Source organism: Metopolophium dirhodum, chromosome 5, assembly GCF_019925205.1.
Source record: "Metopolophium dirhodum isolate CAU chromosome 5, ASM1992520v1, whole genome shotgun sequence".
Taxonomy (NCBI): Eukaryota; Metazoa; Arthropoda; class Insecta; order Hemiptera; family Aphididae; genus Metopolophium; species Metopolophium dirhodum.
The window spans coordinates 25,290,967-25,314,366 of NC_083564.1; the positions used below are offsets into that span (position 1 = coordinate 25,290,967).

Here is a 23,400-nt window from a genome sequence, read left to right on the forward strand (position 1 = left end):
GTTGAAACTGAAACATTATTTCTACTATACTTATCGTATACACACACAAAAAAAATTTAAAAAATTTAAAATAAAAAACACACATCATTGTTAAATCAATAAATTCATTGCTCCGCTCAGAATCTAAAACTAAAAAAAAATTGTATTCGTTAGGTTAAAAAAGTTGAAATATGTAATACAAGGCTTCTTGCACAAATAATTGTTACAAGTTTAAACATATTAAAAATACATAATACATAATATGCATATACATTTATCATTTTTTTTTTAAGTTCAAATTTAGTATTAAGTATTATAAAAATATTATTCCTGGGTACTTGAAACTTTAAGAAGTTATTTAATTTGTTTTGCCAATAATTGCTTATTTTTTTCAAGGAAATGTATGTTTATTTTTTTGTATTTTTTTAGGTATCTATCTACAGGCACATCTTATCGAGCGTTGTCATTTTCATTCCGTATGGCCCATAATACAATAGGTAAAATTATCTACGAGACTTGTAATGCTATTTGGGAGGTTTTTTCTAGCATTCATATGTCGTTCCCAAGCACTGAATTATTTGAACAAATTGCATATTATGATTTTGAGCATATTATTAACTGTATTGGATGTATTGACTCAAACATATTCGTATAAAATGCCCAAATAACTCTGGTTCGATGTTTTATAATTACAAAGATTATTTTTCTGTCCACTTACAAAGAGTCTGTGATGCCAATTATAAATTTATATCGGTTGATATAGGAGCATACGGACGACAGAGCGATAGTGGAATATTTACCGAATCAAATATTTTTAAAAATTTGGAAGCTAAATCCTTCAATGTACCTAATTACAGACCATTACCGAACACAACTACTCCAATGCCATTTGTTCTATTGGGTGATCAAGGATATCCACTGAAAGAGTATCTATTAAGACCCTATCCATTTGATAAAAATTTGAATTCGGCAAAAGAAACATTTAATTACCGTTTGAGCAAAGCTCGGCGTATGATTGAATGCACTTTTGGAATTTTGGTATCGAAATGGAGATGTTTAAAAACCGAACTTCAAATGAACCCGGAACAACATGTTGATATAGTTATTAAGACTATATGTTTTGCATAATATTATCATCGATAAAGAAGGTATAGATGAAACACTATTGGATCAGGTCCGTCGTGACCCAACTAACTATAAACTCAGAAAAACATTCAGTATCGTCAAACGTAATAACAGATCAAGAACGGAAGTATACATAATACGTGATACTTTTAAAGACTATTTCACAACTGTTGGAGCTATAAAATAAAAGTAAAAATTGTTAAATTGTACGTGTAATATATAATTCATTACCTAAATTTGTATTTTATTTATGATCTATTTATCAAATTTAATTCAGGTTTACCACCATCACAATAATAATAATAAACAATAATCTCAATTACAATATTTTATACATTTTCAAATTAAATTTATTTTAGATTCTGAGCGAAGCGATGAATGTATTGATTTTACAATGATGTGTGTTTTTTTTTTTTTTTTATTTTTTTTTATTTTTGTGTCTGTCATCACCTTTTAGGACAGTAAAAGTGCTTGGATTTTCTTCAATAGTAACTTTTCTGATAGGAAAGTGAATCTGGTTGGTACTTTGGGGGGTCAAAAGTAAAATTTCCCAGTAGTTTTCACAAGTGACGTGAAAAACAAAAGAAAAATTAAGGAAAAACGGGAATTTTTACGCAAAATCTATTTTCGAGAAAATCGATTTTGGTTTTTGGTGTAACTCTTAAACAAATGACCGTGGGGACATGAAATTTTGACTGAATGTTTATATTAGCATTTTCTATACACGATGAAATTTATAAAATAATTTGACTCTTTTTGAGCTGTTTACGGACATTGTCAGTTTTCAATTATTTTAGTTTTTTTTTCTATAAATATCAATAAATTTTTATTTAGTGGGTAAAAAAGCTTGAAAATTTAATAGAAGGCTCCTGATATATCGTTCTAATAGCAGTTGAAAAATATTAAAAATACATAGGCACAATTTTTTTTTGTAAGCATTCAAAGTTCAAATTTTGACAACATTTATCAAATTTATAATTTATTAATTATTTTGTTGTTAAAAATTTATAAATTTATAAATTTTTAACTTTTATGGCCAAGGATTGAAAATTTAAAACAAGGCTCCATGTAAATAGGTTATATATAAATTACTTTATTCACAATAATATCATCAGATATACTTGGTAAAATCATAGGCTGACTGACCGTTTTCGCTCAGAATCGTTTTTCTTATACAATGATATTATATCATTGAATTCAAATTTAACACCATCCATTACAGTGACCCACTTGTAACCTATTGTACAGAAGAGCGACATCCACTTATCCACCTTTTTTTTATATTTACTTACTTTTGACCTGCATTTCTTTTTCAATTTCCTGGTTATATCTGTATTATGGTGTTTTTTTGCTAGTAGAATCCCATATAGATTCTCTTTCAAAAACTAAACTAATGAGTCGTTTGCAATCAACCATTATTTCAAAATTCAAAGATACGTTTTTTAAATCAATAAAAATAACAATAAAACACAGGCAATGTAACACAAAAACTAGCGACGTACCATCTTCGTACTAGTGTTTGATGTAAATGATGAATAATAATACTGAAATCCAATGAAACTTAATAATAATAATTGTTCAACTATATTGGTATTATTTCGGATCGGTAGACGATGCGCGGGAAATATCCATTTTCGGCTTCAAACGGCCGATAAAAACAAATAATATTGTTTTTGCCCGTTAACGGTCGTCTACGGCCTAATTATTCTGAACTAGTGTAACCATTATAAATAGATTCAATCGAATTAGTATATTCGGACGTATACGGCCGAATTCGGGCTTAGTATGACCAATACCTTACCTAATAACAGAATATGACAGAAGCAGTGGCGTACATTCAAATTTGCTCTGGGGGGGGAGGGGGGTTTAAATAGTTTTACTATTTATTTTACCTTCAAAACCTAAAATATATCGAATGATAATGATAATGATGTGATAATAATAATTTTTAACTTAACTACTAACTTACGAAATTTATTTTTTAATTAACGTGAAATTAACGAATTCATTTTTCATTAATTTTTTATTTCTAAGTTAATTTGTTTTGTTTTTAATTTTTTTACATTTCATTATTTGAGTCTATTTTGTTACCATGTCTTTGGTCAATTATATAGACATAATAATACAATATAGTTTCAGTTTGCCTATATATGCTATACAATTGTTATTATCGACGATCGACGATGCACGACGTCGTCATTTCGGGAAAAAATAAATACCAACACTAAAATCTAAAAATAAAAACCAATTACCTATTGATTTTACGATTTTACGGTTTTGTGCGATGTCAATGTGGTCCTGTAATTTTAACAGTATTCAGTTGTGAACTTTTGGTTTCACAGTAACCAGTATTCACGTTGATAGTTAAAACATTAAAATAAAAAAAACCTACTCATCGTATTATGATTTACACAAATAATATCGGTTTGAAAGACAACTAAATATACTACTAATTTGTTATTTTTGGGTATTTATTATTATTTATTAGTTATTACTTATTAGATAGGTAACTTCTGTACTTAAAAATACAATATATACTATATGTGTATGCATATTAACTTAACTGAGTTAAAAAAAATAAATAATTAACTCACCCAGTCCTGTGTATTTAGAATTAATTTTAATATTTTAAATGTTTAATGTATACTACTATATACCTAGATACATACACTCGGTACCTATATGTATCTATATACGTAAAATATATACAATGTATTATACATATAACTATATAACCCTAATAGATTGTTTAAGCATTTTTACTGCTCTAAAAGGTGTCCTCTGACACAAAAAAAAAACACACATCATTGTAAAATCAATACATTCATCGCTCCGCTCAGAATCTTATCTTCACTCTGTATATTACGTTTGCAACCCCACTTGTATCCCTGACTGGCGAGGAGAGATGTAGGTGATTTTCAACACACTAATTTTAATCATTAAAAATTCAATTTATGGTTACTGTTTTAAGTAATTATAAATATTGAAAAAATGGACATGGAGAGGATCCCCCTTTGCAACCGCTGTGCCAAATATAATTAAAAATTGTGAAAATATCTAATTAAAATTGTCTTAATTTATAAGAAAAATGATTCAATTCAAGCACCACCCATTCAAAAATTTTACAATTTTTTTTTACAGGAAATTAGCATGTAATTAGCATGAATTTGCATGACTATCGCCAAAATTTGCATGACAAAATATACAACTCTATGACAAAAAATGATGTGCGGTGCTGGAGAGACGTCTCACCAGCACCGCCCAACGTGAAAAATTAAAAATAATAACAAACTCGATATACCAAAATGTAGCACGTGATTAGCACGAATTTGCACGATATACCCCGAAATTCGCACGTGTCTGGTCCGCGAACAAACCACGTTCGACTATTTCGCGCGTCTCGCCAGCACCGCCCAAAATGGAAATTTTGCGAAAATCAAAAAAATGTTTATGCCAATATTTAGCACGTGATTAGCACGAATTTGCACGATATACCCCGAAATTCGCACGTGTCTGGTCCGCGAACAAACCACGTTCGACTATTTCGCGCGTCTCGCCAGCACCGCCCGAAATGGAAATTTTGCGAAAATCAAAAAAATGTTTATGCCAGTATTTATTAAATTTTCATTTTCCATTATTTTTTAGTTTTATTTCTAGAAATGTTAATAAAATTTTATTTGTTGGTTAAAAAAGCTTGAAAATATAAAATAGAAGGCTCCTAGTATATTGTTTCAAAGGTAGATGAAAAATATTAAAAATATTTAGTCACAGTTTTTTTTTATAAGCATTTAAAGTTCAGAAATCACGAAAGTCAGCAAATTATTTTGAGTTGAGGATTCGTAAAAATTTTTCTTTTTAAATCTAAGATTTTAAAATGTAATACAAGATTCCTTATAAGATTATCTACCTTTATCAAAAAAAAAATGTGTACGAGAAAGTCAAATTAAAGTTTTATGAGCGTTTGAAATTCAAATTTTTACAACATTTAATATTTACTCGATTTCTCACGTAGCGATTTCCTTATTTTGTTGTAATTGAAAATCGAATAACTGTAGATACATGAAAATTTCACTGAATGTTTATTATATTAGCATTTCCTACACACCATACAATTTTAAAAATATTTTGACTGTTGTGCCAAAAAGTGTAAAAATTGTATACAAGGCTCCTGATATATTGTTACAATAGCAGTTGTAAAATATGAAAAATACATTGGCACAGTTTTTTTTATAAGCATTTAAAGATCAAATCTTGACAAAATTTATCAAAATATCGAAAATTATCAATCATTGTAATTAATAAATTATAAAATGTTCAGTTTTTATAGCTAAGGATTCAAAATTTAAAACAAGATTCCATGTAAGTAGTTTATTCTGTTACCAAAAAATCAAAATAATACACAAGCACAGTTTATTTTTATAGTAATTTTAAGTACAAATTTGGACGAAATTACATATTAAAATACCTAGAATAACTATTTTAGTTATTTTGTTGTGATTGTATAATATTATTCGTGGTTACTTGAAACTTCTAAAGTGTACTATTATATATCTATGATAGTATCACGGTTTGTTGTTGATGTATAACGCGTTATAAGTACCTAATGGATATTGTGATATGATTAATTTGGAATTTAGTATAGGTACCTATTATAAGTCAATTTTTTTTTTAATACCATAAATATGTATAATATGTCTTAAACCTAGACTGACATACCGTCTCCGCTCAGAATCGTTTTTCTTATACAATGATATATCATTAAATTAAAATTTAATACCGTGCATTATACAGTGACCCACTTGTAACCTTCAGTACAGCAGAGCACCTTTTTATTAATATTTTCACTGTAGATTGAATAATTGTTAAGTTGATAGAGCTAATTATTTAACAGTGGTAGACATAATATAATGCTCATGTTGTATCCCTTGTTTTTAATTTGGTTAGCTCGTAGGTAGTAAAATATTTGAATGTTTTGATTAAAATAGGATATATTATATCTAAAATAGTTTAACTTGAATCATCTCTAAAGGAGGGTTCCCACGGCGCGTGGCTCGGCGAGCCACGAGTAAAATTCGCTGGCTTGGTAAACTACACGCGCCGTGGGAACGCTCTTGCGCGTCTAGGCGCGGTATAGCTCGGCCATGCTCGCGTCTATCCGAAAATTGTCGGTCCGATGTGTCCGCGCCAAAGTAAACGAGCCGCGCATTTAGACAGCGTTCCCACAGGCGTGCGGTTCGGAGAGCCATTGATAGTTGTACCTATACGTTTTTTGGTGTTTTATTTTGCAATTTGGTGTTTTTTATTTTTTAATCAATATTAATATTTACTATGACGGAATGGTCAAATGATGAGGTAATAGAGTTTTTGCAAGGAGTTTTTGAAGGATATCCACAAATTTGGTCCATACCATTTAGCCAGATGGATATGGCTAAGGCCATATATTCTTTAAAGCTATACATATTTAAAGATCAATTTAAATTAAATAGCAAAGAAGAAAAGGCGTTAAAAGATATTTGTTGTTTTATAGTTAAATGTTACGTTCAGGCTTGGTTTTCGTCACCCAATGCAATTGAAGCTCCACTTAATGATATATTATTTTTAAAAAAATTAGAAGAATATAAATTGTACAAATAAAGAATTTCAGACGTAGCTATAAAGAGCAAAAACAACTTGTTTTACAGGTAATATATTTTACTATTTTCAAAATAAATTAAACTTAAAAATGTTATTATATTTTCTATTCTGTTCAAGACTACCGGAAAAAATACCCGCAAAGTGACAGACATACGCTAAAGAAACCATTTTAAGTGTCATTAATTAATTATACCTACAATTTGATGAAAAAAATTCATATTGGTAATTCTATTTTTATGTTGTAAAAATTACATGAAAATCAAGTAAATAAAACCAAAACGTATATTACAGAATCTTAAGACTTTTTTAGTCGTAATGTTTTTTTATATTATTTAATTCTGTATAATTGTTACTCAACATATTTTGTCATATATCCAACCGTACGTTGTACATATTTAAAAACAAAAAAAATCCAATTTCGTTAAATATATACAATATTTTGTAAATTAATGAGTTTTCTTAAAAATAAATGGACTTACGAGAATTTATGTAATATGCTTTTTTATATACAATGTTAAAATCTATCATTTAGTTCTTTACATATTTTCACTAAATACTATACATTCTGAGTTAAATAAAAAAAACAAAAAACTACCCTCTTTTTCCATATTTCAACCCTAATGCGGCACCAGAAGGGGTTGAGTGAGATCTTCCAAATTTTACCCAAATGACTTATTCATATAACTTAGCAAATTAGGGGGGTACTGTATTAAAAAAATCACATTGAAAAAATAAGGACCACCCTTATTTGTAGGTACTAAATATTGTTTTATACATAGAAGATATTAATTTTTTTTTATTAAAATGCTTATAATACATTCTGTATTATTATTTATTAATTTTAAATATTATTAAGAAAAAAAGTGTTTATTATTCTAATAAAAGATATGTTTTAAAATATAAATACTTTACCATGATTTCATTTTTCAACTCCTGATTTAACGCCTTACAAACATCTTAAATACACCTGGAAACAGTTTGACTCGAACAAGTATGATAAGCTCTTAAAGCTATCTCCTGTGTCTAAGAACCTTAAGGTAACAGCTAGCCTTTCCTGGACCGAAATACACTTTCTCATATTTGTATCAGTTTTACATATGGTTGGACCAATTTTTTGAATAAGATATTCAAAGTCTGTGGCAGACATTCTACAGAAGTTTTGAAACTTGTTAGATGGTCCTCGTTTTAAATCTTCTAACAGATCCGTTGCATTGTACCTATATTGTAGTTGTAGTATAATATATTATTAATAATGTTAAGTACAACTATAGTATAATATTATTTTATTTTTTAATTTAGTATTTTCTGTCAAAAACTTGTTAACTATAAAAAAACTAGCTTGTAATAAATTATAAACTGTTATGCTCTTGTATGTACTTACATTTAAAGTTAAAACTGTTAAAAAAAGGTAGTCAGTAAAAACTAAATATAAGCAAATTAAACTAAAATTAAATTTAAAAAACCTAAAATTAAATATTAATTTACATAAGCATACTTACCTAGCACGGCTTTTGTAAACTTCATGCATCCAATACCTTCTTTCCTTGCAGGATTTCGTTTTTCTTTTTCAACTAATTTTTCTTTTAAATAATCACCGCCTACAATTACAATATACCTAGTACCTACGCTGCTGCACAATCAGCAATTTGCGTGTTATCCAAAGAACGACTCATTTTGAACTGAGACTTTTGGCGTTTAAATAATTTTGTAGGAACTCTGATCGGCTCGGATAAGCTTGTGGCTCGCCAAGTCACGCGCCGTGGGAATGCTGTTGACATTGTAGGCTCGTGATATGCCGAGCATACGTTACAACAACCGCGTTGCGCGAAGTTCGCCGAGCCACGCGCCGTGGGAACCCGCCTTAAGGTTTAATACGATCATGTTATTGTTTGGGTGTGATTGTAATATGATTTGTACCGTGGTATGACGGGTGAGCTGGGGAATTCCAAACAGAAGTTCATCGATATCCCATCGTATTATTGTTATTGCTCATTGCCTATTGGCCAATAAAAATAAACTGCGCTACTAATATTGCTACTGTATTATCATTAACCATTTTTAGTATCCAGGATTTTTTTAATTCATTATTCCGATTTCACCGTTGTTGAAATAAACGTTGTTTCCACGCCGTTATGAGTTTGGTTATTTAGTTTGCACCTAATAGTTAGTTTATGTATAATTTTTCTCTATTAATTCATTACTACCTGAATAATGGCGGGTCGAAAAACAGTTATCCCGTCTCATCAAATTGTGGAAGCAGTTCTTAAGTTTAAAGACCGTATAATAACTGAAGTCAATGGTGAAAAAAGTAAGTAGACCTAAATTTTTATAAAAACTTACAGTAATAATCAATTTAATACTAAATTAAATTAATTTACGTAGTAAATTATAACTTTATTGTGTGTATTCACTAATATGTAGGGCTCGGTAGTTATATAGATGTTAAAAAATTAAAAATATGCTTGAAAAAATGTGAAATATGAAAAACAAATTTAAGTATTTAATATAGAAATTTAAAATTATTCAAAATTCCAAAAATACTACTTTTTGTAATTAATTTTCACTAAAAGAAATAAAAGATTGATAAATAATTAGGTATATAATATTCAAATATTTGAATTTTTTAATTTTTTTGTGCTGAACAAATAGTTTTCATCGTCGTGGCGCGAGCTAACCTTAAGTAAAAAAAAATAAAGCGGCGGCACGACAGTGTATATTATTATCTCGAAGCAGGAGTTGCCCATTTCAACATTGTACATTTTGGTGTTTTTTTTAACCGGACCTAACTAATTATCTACTAAATCAATATATTTCTAATAAATTGGAAAAATTAGAAAAATCGTGCAGATGATCTTTTTGAATAAATCATCAAAATAGTACTGTAAGAAATTACGTTATTAAAGGAAATGTGCAAACTTTTTAATGAGAAATTATAATGAAATCTGGAATCACGGCGGCCGCATCTCGCATTGTCGTGCCGACTGATTCCCCCACTCAATTTCATGTACGCGACGCATTTCATTATTGCTCTTTCACGACTTCACGTATATTTTAACTTAGATTCTCGCCACTACCTATACGTAGCTATGGATTATTTGTTTCAATTCGTTATAAACTATATCGCTTCATTGAATTACATTATAGCTTAAATTTTTTATATTTTATTTAATGTAGTTTGTTAAATTGTAATTAATACTATAGTATTACACTATTACCTAGTGTGTTATACTGTTGATAATTATTCCTATGTTCGTACCTATATTATGTTCGTACGATAATATATTGGTATTATTTAATTATAAATATGCCAAACAAAGTGTACAAAGAAAGAATAAAAAATAAATAAAAGTACTTATTGAATAAAAAAAGGAATCTTAGTGATAAAATAAATTTCCCAAAAATACTGTTGTCTTGACAATTTTCTAAATTAATGGTTATATCACAACTCAGTGCAAAAAACGGAAGAGTAAAAAAAACAGATCTTTAAGTACTGTAACGATGTGATATCATAAATAAATACTAAGTAAATTGAATAAAAAATATACTTATTTTGTTTCAATAATTTATTTACTCGGTGAGAAACTATATGACGTAAACTTTATACGACACAGCACATGAAATAACGTGAATAAAATAAACAAAATGCATTAGAAAATCAATGTAATTTAAAATATTATATTATAATGGACATTTCTGCTCAAAATAATTTCTCGCCAAGTAAATAAATTATTAAAACAAAATAAGTGTACTTTTTATTAAATTTACTTAGCATTGATTTATGATAGCCGATAGGTATCACATCCTTAAAGTGCTTAAAGATCTATTTTTTTTTTACTTATCCGTTTTTTACACTGAGTTCGACGTAATTTATAATTTTATTGTATTCTCTTAACATTTTTTATTCAAATTACCTTTTTCCATATAGTTCGTTCTATAACCAAAAAATACAAATAATATTACCTATATAAACACAGTTATTGTTTACACAAATTTTAAGTTAAATTTGGACGAAATTAGGTAAGTACATGAAAACCTAGAACACCGATTTTAGTTATTTTGTTGTAATTTAAAAATATTATTCGTTGGTAAATGGTAACTATATACTTGAAACTTTTAAAGTATATTATTATATTCCATACTGACATCAAATACAATTTTTTCAGAAAATTAATTTTAACCTACTCGTAAAATAAATTTCTGTTTGACCAATATTAATATAACATCCAATATGGTTAGTGTGATAAAATATTATGTTTCAAATTTTCAACCCTAATATTATTTTAATTTTGTATTTTGTAAATTGAGTTTTTTCCAAAGAATAATCAAATAAAATACATTATTATTAATATGAAATAAAAACAACAAGAATATTGTGATTATAATTATTGTATACAGAATTATCATTTATGCTAATTTATTCTTAAATAATAATAATACAAAATATATATTGTATATTATACTTCGTACCGTGAGTAGGCTATTATTATTGGAGGGTTGTGCAAAAATAAGGATTTAAACAAAATTCATAATTTGACGTAACATTTTACAAATTCTATTTTTACAAATATTCTTTTCAGAAATTATTGTAGCTACTGACACTGTTTGGAGTGATATAAGCATTTATTTAAATAGTCTTATGAGTAAAAGTGCTATTCACACTTTTGTGTATAAGGGACGCCATGAGATAAAAGAAAAGCTCGGATTTTGTTCTAGTCCCAAGATTGATCCACCAGAAGCCATCTTTAATTCTTCCACAGAATATGGTCGGTATTACTTTTTACACGTATTATTCGAATATATTACTTATATAAGTACACTTTTATTTGATTATTTCATAATGATAAGGTATTATTACACAATACATATCATCTAAATAAAGTTTTTTTTATTTAACTATATGCACTTACATCATTAAATTATCTGCGTTACAATTGACATATATTAATAACTGTTAACTTTTTTTTATACAGGTAGTTCGGATGAAAATTCCAGCAGTAATCTGGATTTTCCTAGAAGAAAATTTGTGGTAACTTTTTCTTCAGAAGAATGGAAAAAAATAAAACCTGATGATGTGCAATACAGACTGCATGATAAAAAACGACCATCACAAAGTTTTAAAACGTACTATGCATTAACCAAAAATCAATGGACACCTATTTTGGCTGAACATTTTTGGGTGCATACACAACTTCCATGCTGCTTATCATTCCGCAAAGCAAATGTTCATCCACATGGAACAAACTTTGTGACCGTATTTGGACGATGTAGTGTATGCAGCTCATGCTTTAAAGGGATTATTTCTGAAAAACCATTAGATAATGAAAAGTAATATTTTTATTAAATTTTAAGCAAATTTTTTTCCTAAATTTTGTTATTCCATACAAAGTTGTACATTTTAATTTTATTTTTTACAGGGTATTAATGCAATGCACGTATACGGGGAATTTTGACATGTTGCACGAGCCAAATAAAAACGCCGTTTGTTGGGAACAGCAAAGGAAAAAGTAATAACAGCCATTGTTCAAAAAAATATGTCTAGCGCCACACACCGTGAAACAGAAGCTGTACGACTGATGAAAACAGGTGATTTTAGTCCGTAATAATAAGTATAAAAAAAAATCCTTTTCAGGAGGAGGGTGTTGGAGGGGGAGCGTTAAATTTGAAAAACTACAATTTTATTCACCTCAATCTTTTGTAACGTTAGGTTAGTAAAAAAAATTAAAATCGTTATTTTAGATTAGTAGTGAAGCGATTCATTTTACAATGATGTTTTTTTTACGTCTGTGAACAATTTTTAGAGCTGTTATGCTTGAGTCATCGACTTAGGACTTGTTCTGTTAGGAAAGTGAATGTTTGTTCTTTAAAAAGAACAGAAATGCATCCTAATATCCAAGGATGGGCAAGTTAACGATTTTTTTTAACTTGTTAAGTTAAGTTATTTTAAAACAATAAAGTTGAGTTAAGTTAAAAGTTACTCATATTTTTTTTCGTTAACTCGTTAAGTTAAGAATTAACTTTGAAAAAAAAGTAACTTAACTTAGTTTAAATTTAAAATTTGCTAATTTACAAAAATAAAAAATTCCAGATACAAAATATAGATTATTAGATAGTTTTTCTTTACGCTCAAGAAAATTACTGGGGAAATTTAAAATGATACATCAAAGCAAAAACCCATTCAAAAATTTGCATTATTCTTCGGACAAAAATTAACTTAATATAGATACTTTTGTTCAAGATTAACGTGTTACCTGTTAATCTTGAAAAAAAGTAACTTATTAAGTTAAAAGTTAATTTGAAAAAAAAAGTAACGCGTTAATTAACTTAATTAAAATTCACTTAACGTTTTAACTTAATTTTAACTTTTAACTCGTTAATGCCCAGCCTTGCAGTAATACCTACATATTCAAAATAATTGGGGGAAAAGTAAGGGTACAACAAACATTTTTACAAGAAAAAAAATGTTCAAACCATCAATCAAATATTTCATATTTTCAGGTTATTCTGAACCACCTATTATACCATCGGGGTTATATAAATCATTGTTTTAAAACGATCTGTCAGCCTAAACATATTTTACTATAGGTATATGTATATTGGTACCTATATGGTATTTCTGTAAGTAATTTATTTTTCTATCAGTAGTACCAGGTTGAACTAACTCTTGACAAAAACTAATTTTCTATATTATAAATTATAATATTATTTTATACGATCTTGCTAGATGTTATTATTACCTAGTCAATAGTAAATACAATACAAACATACGGTTTTAATAGATTTGTGGTAGCGAATAGCATAAAATAAATCTAAATATTTTGAAAATATTGTGACGTGCAATAAAGGTGCTTTTAAGTATTCCACTTATATTACTTGTATAATAAAAGTATTCATGTTAATATTAATTATGTTGAAATTTACATATGTAATGTCTTTGGAATTAAATTGGCCGTGTATTATATTTTAAATTTTGAACAATATTATATTATTTTGTTGTCATGGAAATATTCGTTTGGATGTTTATTCATACGACCGATTACATATTTTGAATCAGTTTATATTTCGTAACGAACCGCTTAACGAATTATTTTATTTTCTATAACATAAATATAATTTAATAATCAACTTTTGAATGTATTACTTATATCTTATTGTTTAATAATTTTTCTATAACCTTGCGTGAGGTAAAAAAAAAACGCTGAGGAGTCAACCTTATAAAAATCAAAAAAAGTTTTGCAAAACAACGTCACTACGTCAGGACGAGTGCAGAATAACCCGGCTGTTGGAAATTCGCAGAATTACGAGTTTCGCACCCATAGCGGATATCCGTCGAAAGACAACACTCACATGATGGCAGACGACGGAGCATATACGGCAGACGACCCTACGCTGACCGTGGGGCCGAAAATTGTCTGTATCACTGAGCTCTGTGACCAACAACCGTCGGCGACGACATCCACATTGCAGGTGGAGGCCGATCAGAGGACGTTAGATTTAGCACCACTACTATCCCTGTGTCCAAATGACGAACTGTTGGAAGCTCCTGTTGGAATCTTGCAGGAGTGCGATTATCCATCGACAGACAACGTATATATGGTGGACAACAATAAATACACGACGAAAGATGAGCTTGATTCTCACGTGACACCGGTTAAAATCCAGCTGTTAGATGCACTGGCCGCCGATAGCGATTTTGTTCCGGATGAGGCAGCCGAAAGCACGACCATAGTTCCTATAGTCGTGGCCAAAAGTGATGGCGACGGGTTGGAGCCAGCGACAACTACGATCCAAGTAAAGTCAGCGGTGACTGAACAGCTTGATTCTTACGTGGCACCGGTTAGAATCCAGCTGTTAGATGCACTGGCCGCCGATAGCGATTTTATTCCGGATGAGGCAGCCGAAAGCACGACCATAGTTCCTATAGTCGTGGACAAAAGTGATGGCGACGGGTTGGAGCCAGCGATGACTACGACCCAAGTAAAGTCAGCGGTGACTGAACAGCTTGATTCTTACGTGGCACCGGTTAGAATCCAGCTGTTAGATGCACTGGCTGATGTTAACGATTTTGTTCCGGACGAGGCAACCAAAAGCACGACCATAGTTCCTATAGTCGTGGCCAAAAGTGATGGTGACGGGTTGGAGCCAGCGATGACTACGATCCAAGTAAAGTCAGCGGTGACTGAACAGCTTGATTCTTACGTGGCACCGGTTAGAATCCAGCTGTTAGATGCACTGGCTGATGTTAACGATTTTGTTCCGGACGAGGCAACCGAAAGCACGACCATAGTTCCTATAGCCGTGGCCAAAAGTGATGGCGATGGGTTGGAGCCAGCGACGACTGCGGTCCAAGCAAAGTCAGCAGCAGCAGAAAAACCCCGGCAAGGTCGTCGTAGATCATTCTTATCGGCAGTGGGGAGGCGGCTCCTCAAGTTCGGGAGGACGTTATGCTGCTGTTGCTGTTGCAAATAGTGTGGTAGGTACACCGATACCGCCATATGGTGCGCTCGATTGCATCTGTGAGATGACAACGAGTTGAGAAGACAAGAGGGATGCAAAAAGAGATGTTGACTGGTGTCATCAATCCAAAATTTAAGTTTATAATTTATTAAAATTCATTTTGTTTAATTTTCGTTTTGTTGAAAAACTTTAATATTATAATGATTGTTAATTTGCTCATATTATCAAATAAACAATGAAGCATAACATATGTAAATATTAATTATACATGTAAATTTTTACTTCGAATACCGTCAAATTTTTTTCTGATTGTTATAAAAAATAAAAATGTGAGAAATAAAAAAAAATGTACATAATCATAAGTAATAACAATAAAACAAATAATATAATTTAATGTGTACATTCGTCTTGAACACTAATTACTTTATATTTTTATGATTATTATATTTATAAGTCGTATTTTATTGTTGAATAAGGCCTAACACGGGAGATACTGGACAAATAGAACCATGACAGAGGTATAGCTAAATTGCCTATCCATAACGCCGTGTAATCATAACAATAATATTGAAATACACGAAGAAAAAAAACTAACGGCATTACAGAAGAAGATAAAAGTATAACAATATTTTTAGACAATTTGATTTACAAAAAATTTTTTATCGTGGAAGCCCATGCAGTAAATAATATAACTAATTTTTTAAAAAAAAAACGTCAAATTTACAAGTATACGAAAATGTAGATAATAATATTAAATATTCATATACCAATAATTATTAAGTTTACATAGGTACCCAAGATAAACAACTGTATAATTCATTCAATGTTTAAGGTTTACATTTTAACATTTTTTCTGCGGAATAATAAAATATTTTTTTAAATAAAATGTTTTAACTTGTTTTTATCTACCTATATAATTTTGTCGTAACCAATTTCCACAATTTTATCTAACTTTAAAATTAAATTTCATATTTTAGTTACTACCTCAATTATAATACTTTTTCAGTTTTCTATAATTTATAATCTACTGTTAGATGCCCAAAAAAATGCAAAATTAACTTTCTTATTCTTATTCAAATGTACATAAAACAAATTTGTGACAAGACGAGCATTGCACAGTAAGCTTTGAAAAACAATGCTAAGTGCATCGAAATCCCAGCCCTAGTTATAAGTATAGACAAGCGGAGTAGTGGACAAACATTTTGTGGGGTAACCCCGCGTACCACTTCACTCCACCATCTAAACTTTTTTATTTATTAAATTTTCATTTTCCATTATTTTTTAGTTTTATTTCTAGAAATGTCAATAAAATTTTATTTGTTGGTTAAAAAAGCTTGAAAATGTAATAGAAGGCTCCTAGTATATTGTTTCAAAGGTAGATGAAAAATATTAAAAATATTTAGTCTCAGTTTTTTTTTATTAGCATTTAAAGTTCAAAAATCACGAAAATTAGCAAATTATTTTGAGTTGAGAATTCGTAAAAATTTTTCTTTTTAAATCTAAGATTTTTATTTTGGTAATAATACAAAACTGTGTACAAAGTTAAATTTGAGTTGCACCAAGTTTATATTTTTAAATTAAAGGTTTTCGAAACGTAATTTCTGGTTAAGAAAATTTTGAAATAAAGTTCCCCATTTTATATTTTAATTAATTTAACTTTAGTTTTACTCAGACGCATCCACGTTGAATCAAAATTAACATATAATTTTGCTTTATTATCCCAATTTAATAAGTTTTCGGACTCTTCTCAGGCAGCTGAAGCTGGTTGAATCATAAAATACCTCCATTGGTATAGGCACCTATTGTATAAGTACAGGTATGAAGTATTTTATTCCCCACTCATTACACTTCTGCAGTATTATATTTAAGTATTTATTAGAACTTTACACAGAGTTTTTCAAACGTTTAATAGAAATTTCGTAAACAATCTTATTAAATTTTATTTTTTAAAATTGGTTACACTTGGAGGTTGGAATTTTTTTTAATAGATAACAATATATTGTCAAGTTATTTTAATGTAGTACCTATAAAATTTGAATTCAGTTAATCAAAATATTTTATTTGTACATTTTATGGTATACAAATGCTTTGATAATTTATTTTATTATACTGTATAAATGAGAAGCTCACACAATACAACTGTATTTTGATTGACTACTTTTGACTTTTTGGTAGTGTCATCAAATAATTCCCAATTGTTAGGCCCTCTTTTACAGTACGCTACATAGTGACCAACAGATGTGCGCAATCTACTTAGCCCTTTCCGATAGTCACATACACCTCGCAATTCATATGCTGTGTTATAATGTGTTAGAACTTGTGGGATATCCTTTAGAGGTATTTGTAGCTGTGGAGCAGCTTCTGTTGATTGATCTTTATAGTTAGTAATATCTCCTGCAATTAAAAAATATGATAACATAAATAAATGTATATAGTGTTTATAGGTTATATTTTAGTTAATGTATTTACTGTAAGTACCTTCCCATTTTAAAATTTCTATAATTAAATGTTTTGTAGATGCTTCGGTCCTTATAGTTTTATCACCATTACATGGGTTTGTTTGATATTGGTTTATATTTCCACAAGTCAAATAGTCTATCAATAATCTTTCTAATAAAAAAATTTGTAAACCATCTAGATTATTTTCTGTGTGGAATGTGATGTATGTCACTGGTTTTTGTTTTTCCGTTGAGTAGTCACATTTAGGGTTTGAACATAATATATAATCAAATGCCGTAGGTATATCTTGAAATAGCTTTTGTATGACAAATGCTGTTGTTGCATGGCAAGAAACTAATGTAATGTCATAGTCAATTTTGGTTGCTTCTGGTTCGAGATAAGTTAATAATATCTGAGCTCTTTCTTTGTAAGTTGTAGGGTTGATTCTTTTTTTAACAATTGACGAAACAAAAGAAAGAAATTCATTTGGGTTTTCCAGGCAATTTATTTCTTCGGAATATCGCTTACTTGTACAATAAGACACCATGAATATTGAAGCCAGTGCATCAAAAGCACAAGTATTACTAAGTGCAACTTTACCATAACCTTTTAAATTCCTACTTTTTAGATCAGTTACTTTTGAACCATTTTTTAAATTAGGTAACGATGTAATGCTGCGTGAATTATTTAAGTCTATAGGACGCAAATGTGTGTTAGAGTTAAAGTAAGAATTTGTTATACGTTGCTTTTTAGATTTTCTATCCCACCCTTCTTTAGCAGTATTCTCATCACAGTTAACTGTTATTGATTTGTTTATTGTGATTTCATTTTCAGTGTCCATTATAATATCATTAATATTGTTTTCATCAATAGCAATAAAGTCATCTTCATTAGTTTGATCAATCAGTATAACTTCTTTAAAGTTGTTACTTTGAATGGTATGTGTGTAATTTGAAGAACGCAAAAGAGAATTTCCTCGTAGAGATATTATGTGTCTTTCTAAAAACAAATCAATATTTGTAGGAAGGTCTATGTCTTTGAAAGTTACTACTTTTAGTTTTTTAAAGCTTGATTCCACTCCTGCAGAACTGGCTGTCATTTTTCCATATTTAAAAATAGGTATCATTAAACCTGACCACAAAGGTAAAAACTGCATGCATTTAATTATTAATGGCACTAATGTGGGCAAATTAATGCCATTACCCTCTTGAATATATTCTTTGCTCTTTTCAAATATTTCCTCAGCCCAACTCTGAAATGGATTTTTTTCATTATCAAGATCAAAATTTTGTGATTCATCCACTTCCTCAATTGAATCATGAATGTCTTCCTCAGAGTCAATAGTTGATAACACTTGATTATACCATTCTTCGTAATTTATATGCATTAATACCCTGTAAAAAATAAAATTAAAATGTACAACTTTGTATGAAATAACAAAATTTAGGAAAAAAATTTGCTTAAAATTTAATAAAAATATTACTTTTCATTATCTAATGGTTTTTCAGAAATAATCCCTTTAAAGCATGAGCTGCATACACTACATCGTCCAAATACGGTCACAAAGTTTGTTCCATGTGGATGAACATTTGCTTTGCGGAATGATAAGCAGCATGGAAGTTGTGTATGCACCCAAAAATGTTCAGCCAAAATAGGTGTCCATTGATTTTTGGTTAATGCATAGTACGTTTTAAAACTTTGTGATGGTCGTTTTTTATCATGCAGTCTGTATTGCACATCATCAGGTTTTATTTTTTTCCATTCTTCTGAAGAAAAAGTTACCACAAATTTTCTTCTAGGAAAATCCAGATTACTGCTGGAATTTTCATCCGAACTACCTGTATAAAAAAAAGTTAACAGTTATTAATATATGTCAATTGTAACGCAGATAATTTAATGATGTAAGTGCATATAGTTAAATAAAAAAAACTTTATTTAGATGATATGTATTGTGTAATAATACCTTATCATTATGAAATAATCAAATAAAAGTGTACTTATATAAGTAATATATTCGAATAATACGTGTAAAAAGTAATACCGACCATATTCTGTGGAAGAATTAAAGATGGCTTCTGGTGGATCAATCTTGGGACTAGAACAAAATCCGAGCTTTTCTTTTATCTCATGGCGTCCCTTATACACAAAAGTGTGAATAGCACTTTTACTCATAAGACTATTTAAATAAATGCTTATATCACTCCAAACAGTGTCAGTAGCTACAATAATTTCTGAAAAGAATATTTGTAAAAATAGAATTTGTAAAATGTTACGTCAAATTATGAATTTTGTTTAAATCCTTATTTTTGCACAACCCTCCAATAATAATAGCCTACTCACGGTACGAAGTATAATATACAATATATATTTTGTATTATTATTATTTAAGAATAAATTAGCATAAATGATAATTCTGTATACAATAATTATAATCACAATATTCTTGTTGTTTTTATTTCATATTAATAATAATGTATTTTATTTGATTATTCTTTGGAAAAAACTCAATTTACAAAATACAAAATTAAAATAATATTAGGGTTGAAAATTTGAAACATAATATTTTATCACACTAACCATATTGGATGTTATATTAATATTGGTCAAACAGAAATTTATTTTACGAGTAGGTTAAAATTAATTTTCTGAAAAAATTGTATTTGATGTCAGTATGGAATATAATAATATACTTTAAAAGTTTCAAGTATATAGTTACCATTTACCAACGAATAATATTTTTAAATTACAACAAAATAACTAAAATCGGTGTTCTAGGTTTTCATGTACTTACCTAATTTCGTCCAAATTTAACTTAAAATTTGTGTAAACAATAACTGTGTTTATATAGGTAATATTATTTGTATTTTTTGGTTATAGAACGAACTATATGGAAAAAGGTAATTTGAATAAAAAATGTTAAGAGAATACAATAAAATTATAAATTACGTCGAACTCAGTGTAAAAAACGGATAAGTAAAAAAAAAATAGATCTTTAAGCACTTTAAGGATGTGATACCTATCGGCTATCATAAATCAATGCTAAGTAAATTTAATAAAAAGTACACTTATTTTGTTTTAATAATTTATTTACTTGGCGAGAAATTATTTTGAGCAGAAATGTCCATTATAATATAATATTTTAAATTACATTGATTTTCTAATGCATTTTGTTTATTTTATTCACGTTATTTCATGTGCTGTGTCGTATAAAGTTTACGTCATATAGTTTCTCACCGAGTAAATAAATTATTGAAACAAAATAAGTATATTTTTTATTCAATTTACTTAGTATTTATTTATGATATCACATCGTTACAGTACTTAAAGATCTGTTTTTTTTACTCTTCCGTTTTTTGCACTGAGTTGTGATATAACCATTAATTTAGAAAATTGTCAAGACAACAGTATTTTTGGGAAATTTATTTTATCACTAAGATTCCTTTTTTTATTCAATAAGTACTTTTATTTATTTTTTATTCTTTCTTTGTACACTTTGTTTGGCATATTTATAATTAAATAATACCAATATATTATCGTACGAACATAATATAGGTACGAACATAGGAATAATTATCAACAGTATAACACACTAGGTAATAGTGTAATACTATAGTATTAATTACAATTTAACAAACTACATTAAATAAAATATAAAAAATTTAAGCTATAATGTAATTCAATGAAGCGATATAGTTTATAACGAATTGAAACAAATAATCCATAGCTACGTATAGGTAGTGGCGAGAATCTAAGTTAAAATATACGTGAAGTCGTGAAAGAGCAATAATGAAATGCGTCGCGTACATGAAATTGAGTGGGGGAATCAGTCGGCACGACAATGCGAGATGCGGCCGCCGTGATTCCAGATTTCATTATAATTTCTCATTAAAAAGTTTGCACATTTCCTTTAATAACGTAATTTCTTACAGTACTATTTTGATGATTTATTCAAAAAGATCATCTGCACGATTTTTCTAATTTTTCCAATTTATTAGAAATATATTGATTTAGTAGATAATTAGTTAGGTCCGGTTAAAAAAAACACCAAAATGTACAATGTTGAAATGGGCAACTCCTGCTTCGAGATAATAATATACACTGTCGTGCCGCCGCTTTATTTTTTTTTACTTAAGGTTAGCTCGCGCCACGACGATGAAAACTATTTGTTCAGCACAAAAAAATTAAAAAATTCAAATATTTGAATATTATATACCTAATTATTTATCAATCTTTTATTTCTTTTAGTGAAAATTAATTACAAAAAGTAGTATTTTTGGAATTTTGAATAATTTTAAATTTCTATATTAAATACTTAAATTTGTTTTTCATATTTCACATTTTTTCAAGCATATTTTTAATTTTTTAACATCTATATAACTACCGAGCCCTACATATTAGTGAATACACACAATAAAGTTATAATTTACTACGTAAATTAATTTAATTTAGTATTAAATTGATTATTACTGTAAGTTTTTATAAAAATTTAGGTCTACTTACTTTTTTCACCATTGACTTCAGTTATTATACGGTCTTTAAACTTAAGAACTGCTTCCACAATTTGATGAGACGGGATAACTGTTTTTCGACCCGCCATTATTCAGGTAGTAATGAATTAATAGAGAAAAATTATACATAAACTAACTATTAGGTGCAAACTAAATAACCAAACTCATAACGGCGTGGAAACAACGTTTATTTCAACAACGGTGAAATCGGAATAATGAATTAAAAAAATCCTGGATACTAAAAATGGTTAATGATAATACAGTAGCAATATTAGTAGCGCAGTTTATTTTTATTGGCCAATAGGCAATGAGCAATAACAATAATACGATGGGATATCGATGAACTTCTGTTTGGAATTCCCCAGCTCACCCGTCATACCACGGTACAAATCATATTACAATCACACCCAAACAATAACATGATCGTATTAAACCTTAGAGATGATTCAAGTTAAACTATTTTAGATATAATATATCCTATTTTAATCAAAACATTCAAATATTTTACTACCTACGAGCTAACCAAATTAAAAACAAGGGATACAACATGAGCATTATATTATGTCTACCACTGTTAAATAATTAGCTCTATCAACTTAACAATTATTCAATCTACAGTGAAAATATTAATAAAAAGGTGCTCTGCTGTACTGAAGGTTACAAGTGGGTCACTGTATAATGCACGGTATTAAATTTTAATTTAATGATATATCATTGTATAAGAAAAACGATTCTGAGCGGAGACGGTATGTCAGTCTAGGTTTAAGACATATTATACATATTTATGGTATTAAAAAAAAAATTGACTTATAATAGGTACCTATACTAAATTCCAAATTAATCATATCACAATATCCATTAGGTACTTATAACGCGTTATACATCAACAACAAACCGTGATACTATCATAGATATATAATAGTACACTTTAGAAGTTTCAAGTAACCACGAATAATATTATACAATCACAACAAAATAACTAAAATAGTTATTCTAGGTATTTTAATATGTAATTTCGTCCAAATTTGTACTTAAAATTACTATAAAAATAAACTGTGCTTGTGTATTATTTTGATTTTTTGGTAACAGAATAAACTACTTACATGGAATCTTGTTTTAAATTTTGAATCCTTAGCTATAAAAACTGAACATTTTATAATTTATTAATTACAATGATTGATAATTTTCGATATTTTGATAAATTTTGTCAAGATTTGATCTTTAAATGCTTATAAAAAAAACTGTGCCAATGTATTTTTCA

General features: G+C 28.8%; 3 protein-coding genes and 1 pseudogene across 3 annotated transcripts; 3 read left to right on the forward strand and 1 right to left on the reverse strand.

Moving 5' to 3' along the window:
* Positions 1-657: 657 nt before the first annotated feature.
* LOC132945666 (putative nuclease HARBI1) lies at positions 658-1,107 on the forward strand. Its single transcript, XM_061015432.1, has one exon. The coding sequence runs from the start codon at positions 658-660 to the stop codon at positions 1,105-1,107; it is 450 nt and encodes a 149-aa protein (XP_060871415.1).
* A 6,501-nt stretch (positions 1,108-7,608) lies between these two features.
* On the reverse strand, positions 7,609-8,516 carry LOC132944422 (uncharacterized; annotated as a pseudogene).
* A 343-nt stretch (positions 8,517-8,859) lies between these two features.
* Positions 8,860-12,278, forward strand: LOC132944075 (uncharacterized). Its single transcript, XM_061013235.1, has 4 exons — positions 8,860-9,046; positions 11,316-11,501; positions 11,709-12,063; positions 12,153-12,278. The coding sequence occupies exons 1-4, from the start codon at positions 8,950-8,952 to the stop codon at positions 12,244-12,246; spliced, it is 732 nt and encodes a 243-aa protein (XP_060869218.1). The 5' UTR covers positions 8,860-8,949; the 3' UTR covers positions 12,247-12,278.
* Positions 12,279-14,085: 1,807 nt separating this feature from the next.
* Positions 14,086-15,521, forward strand: LOC132945667 (uncharacterized). Its single transcript, XM_061015433.1, has one exon. It carries the CDS (start codon positions 14,086-14,088, stop codon positions 15,202-15,204), a length of 1,119 nt encoding a protein of 372 aa, XP_060871416.1. The 3' UTR covers positions 15,205-15,521.
* The last annotated feature ends 7,879 nt before the right edge of the window (positions 15,522-23,400 follow it).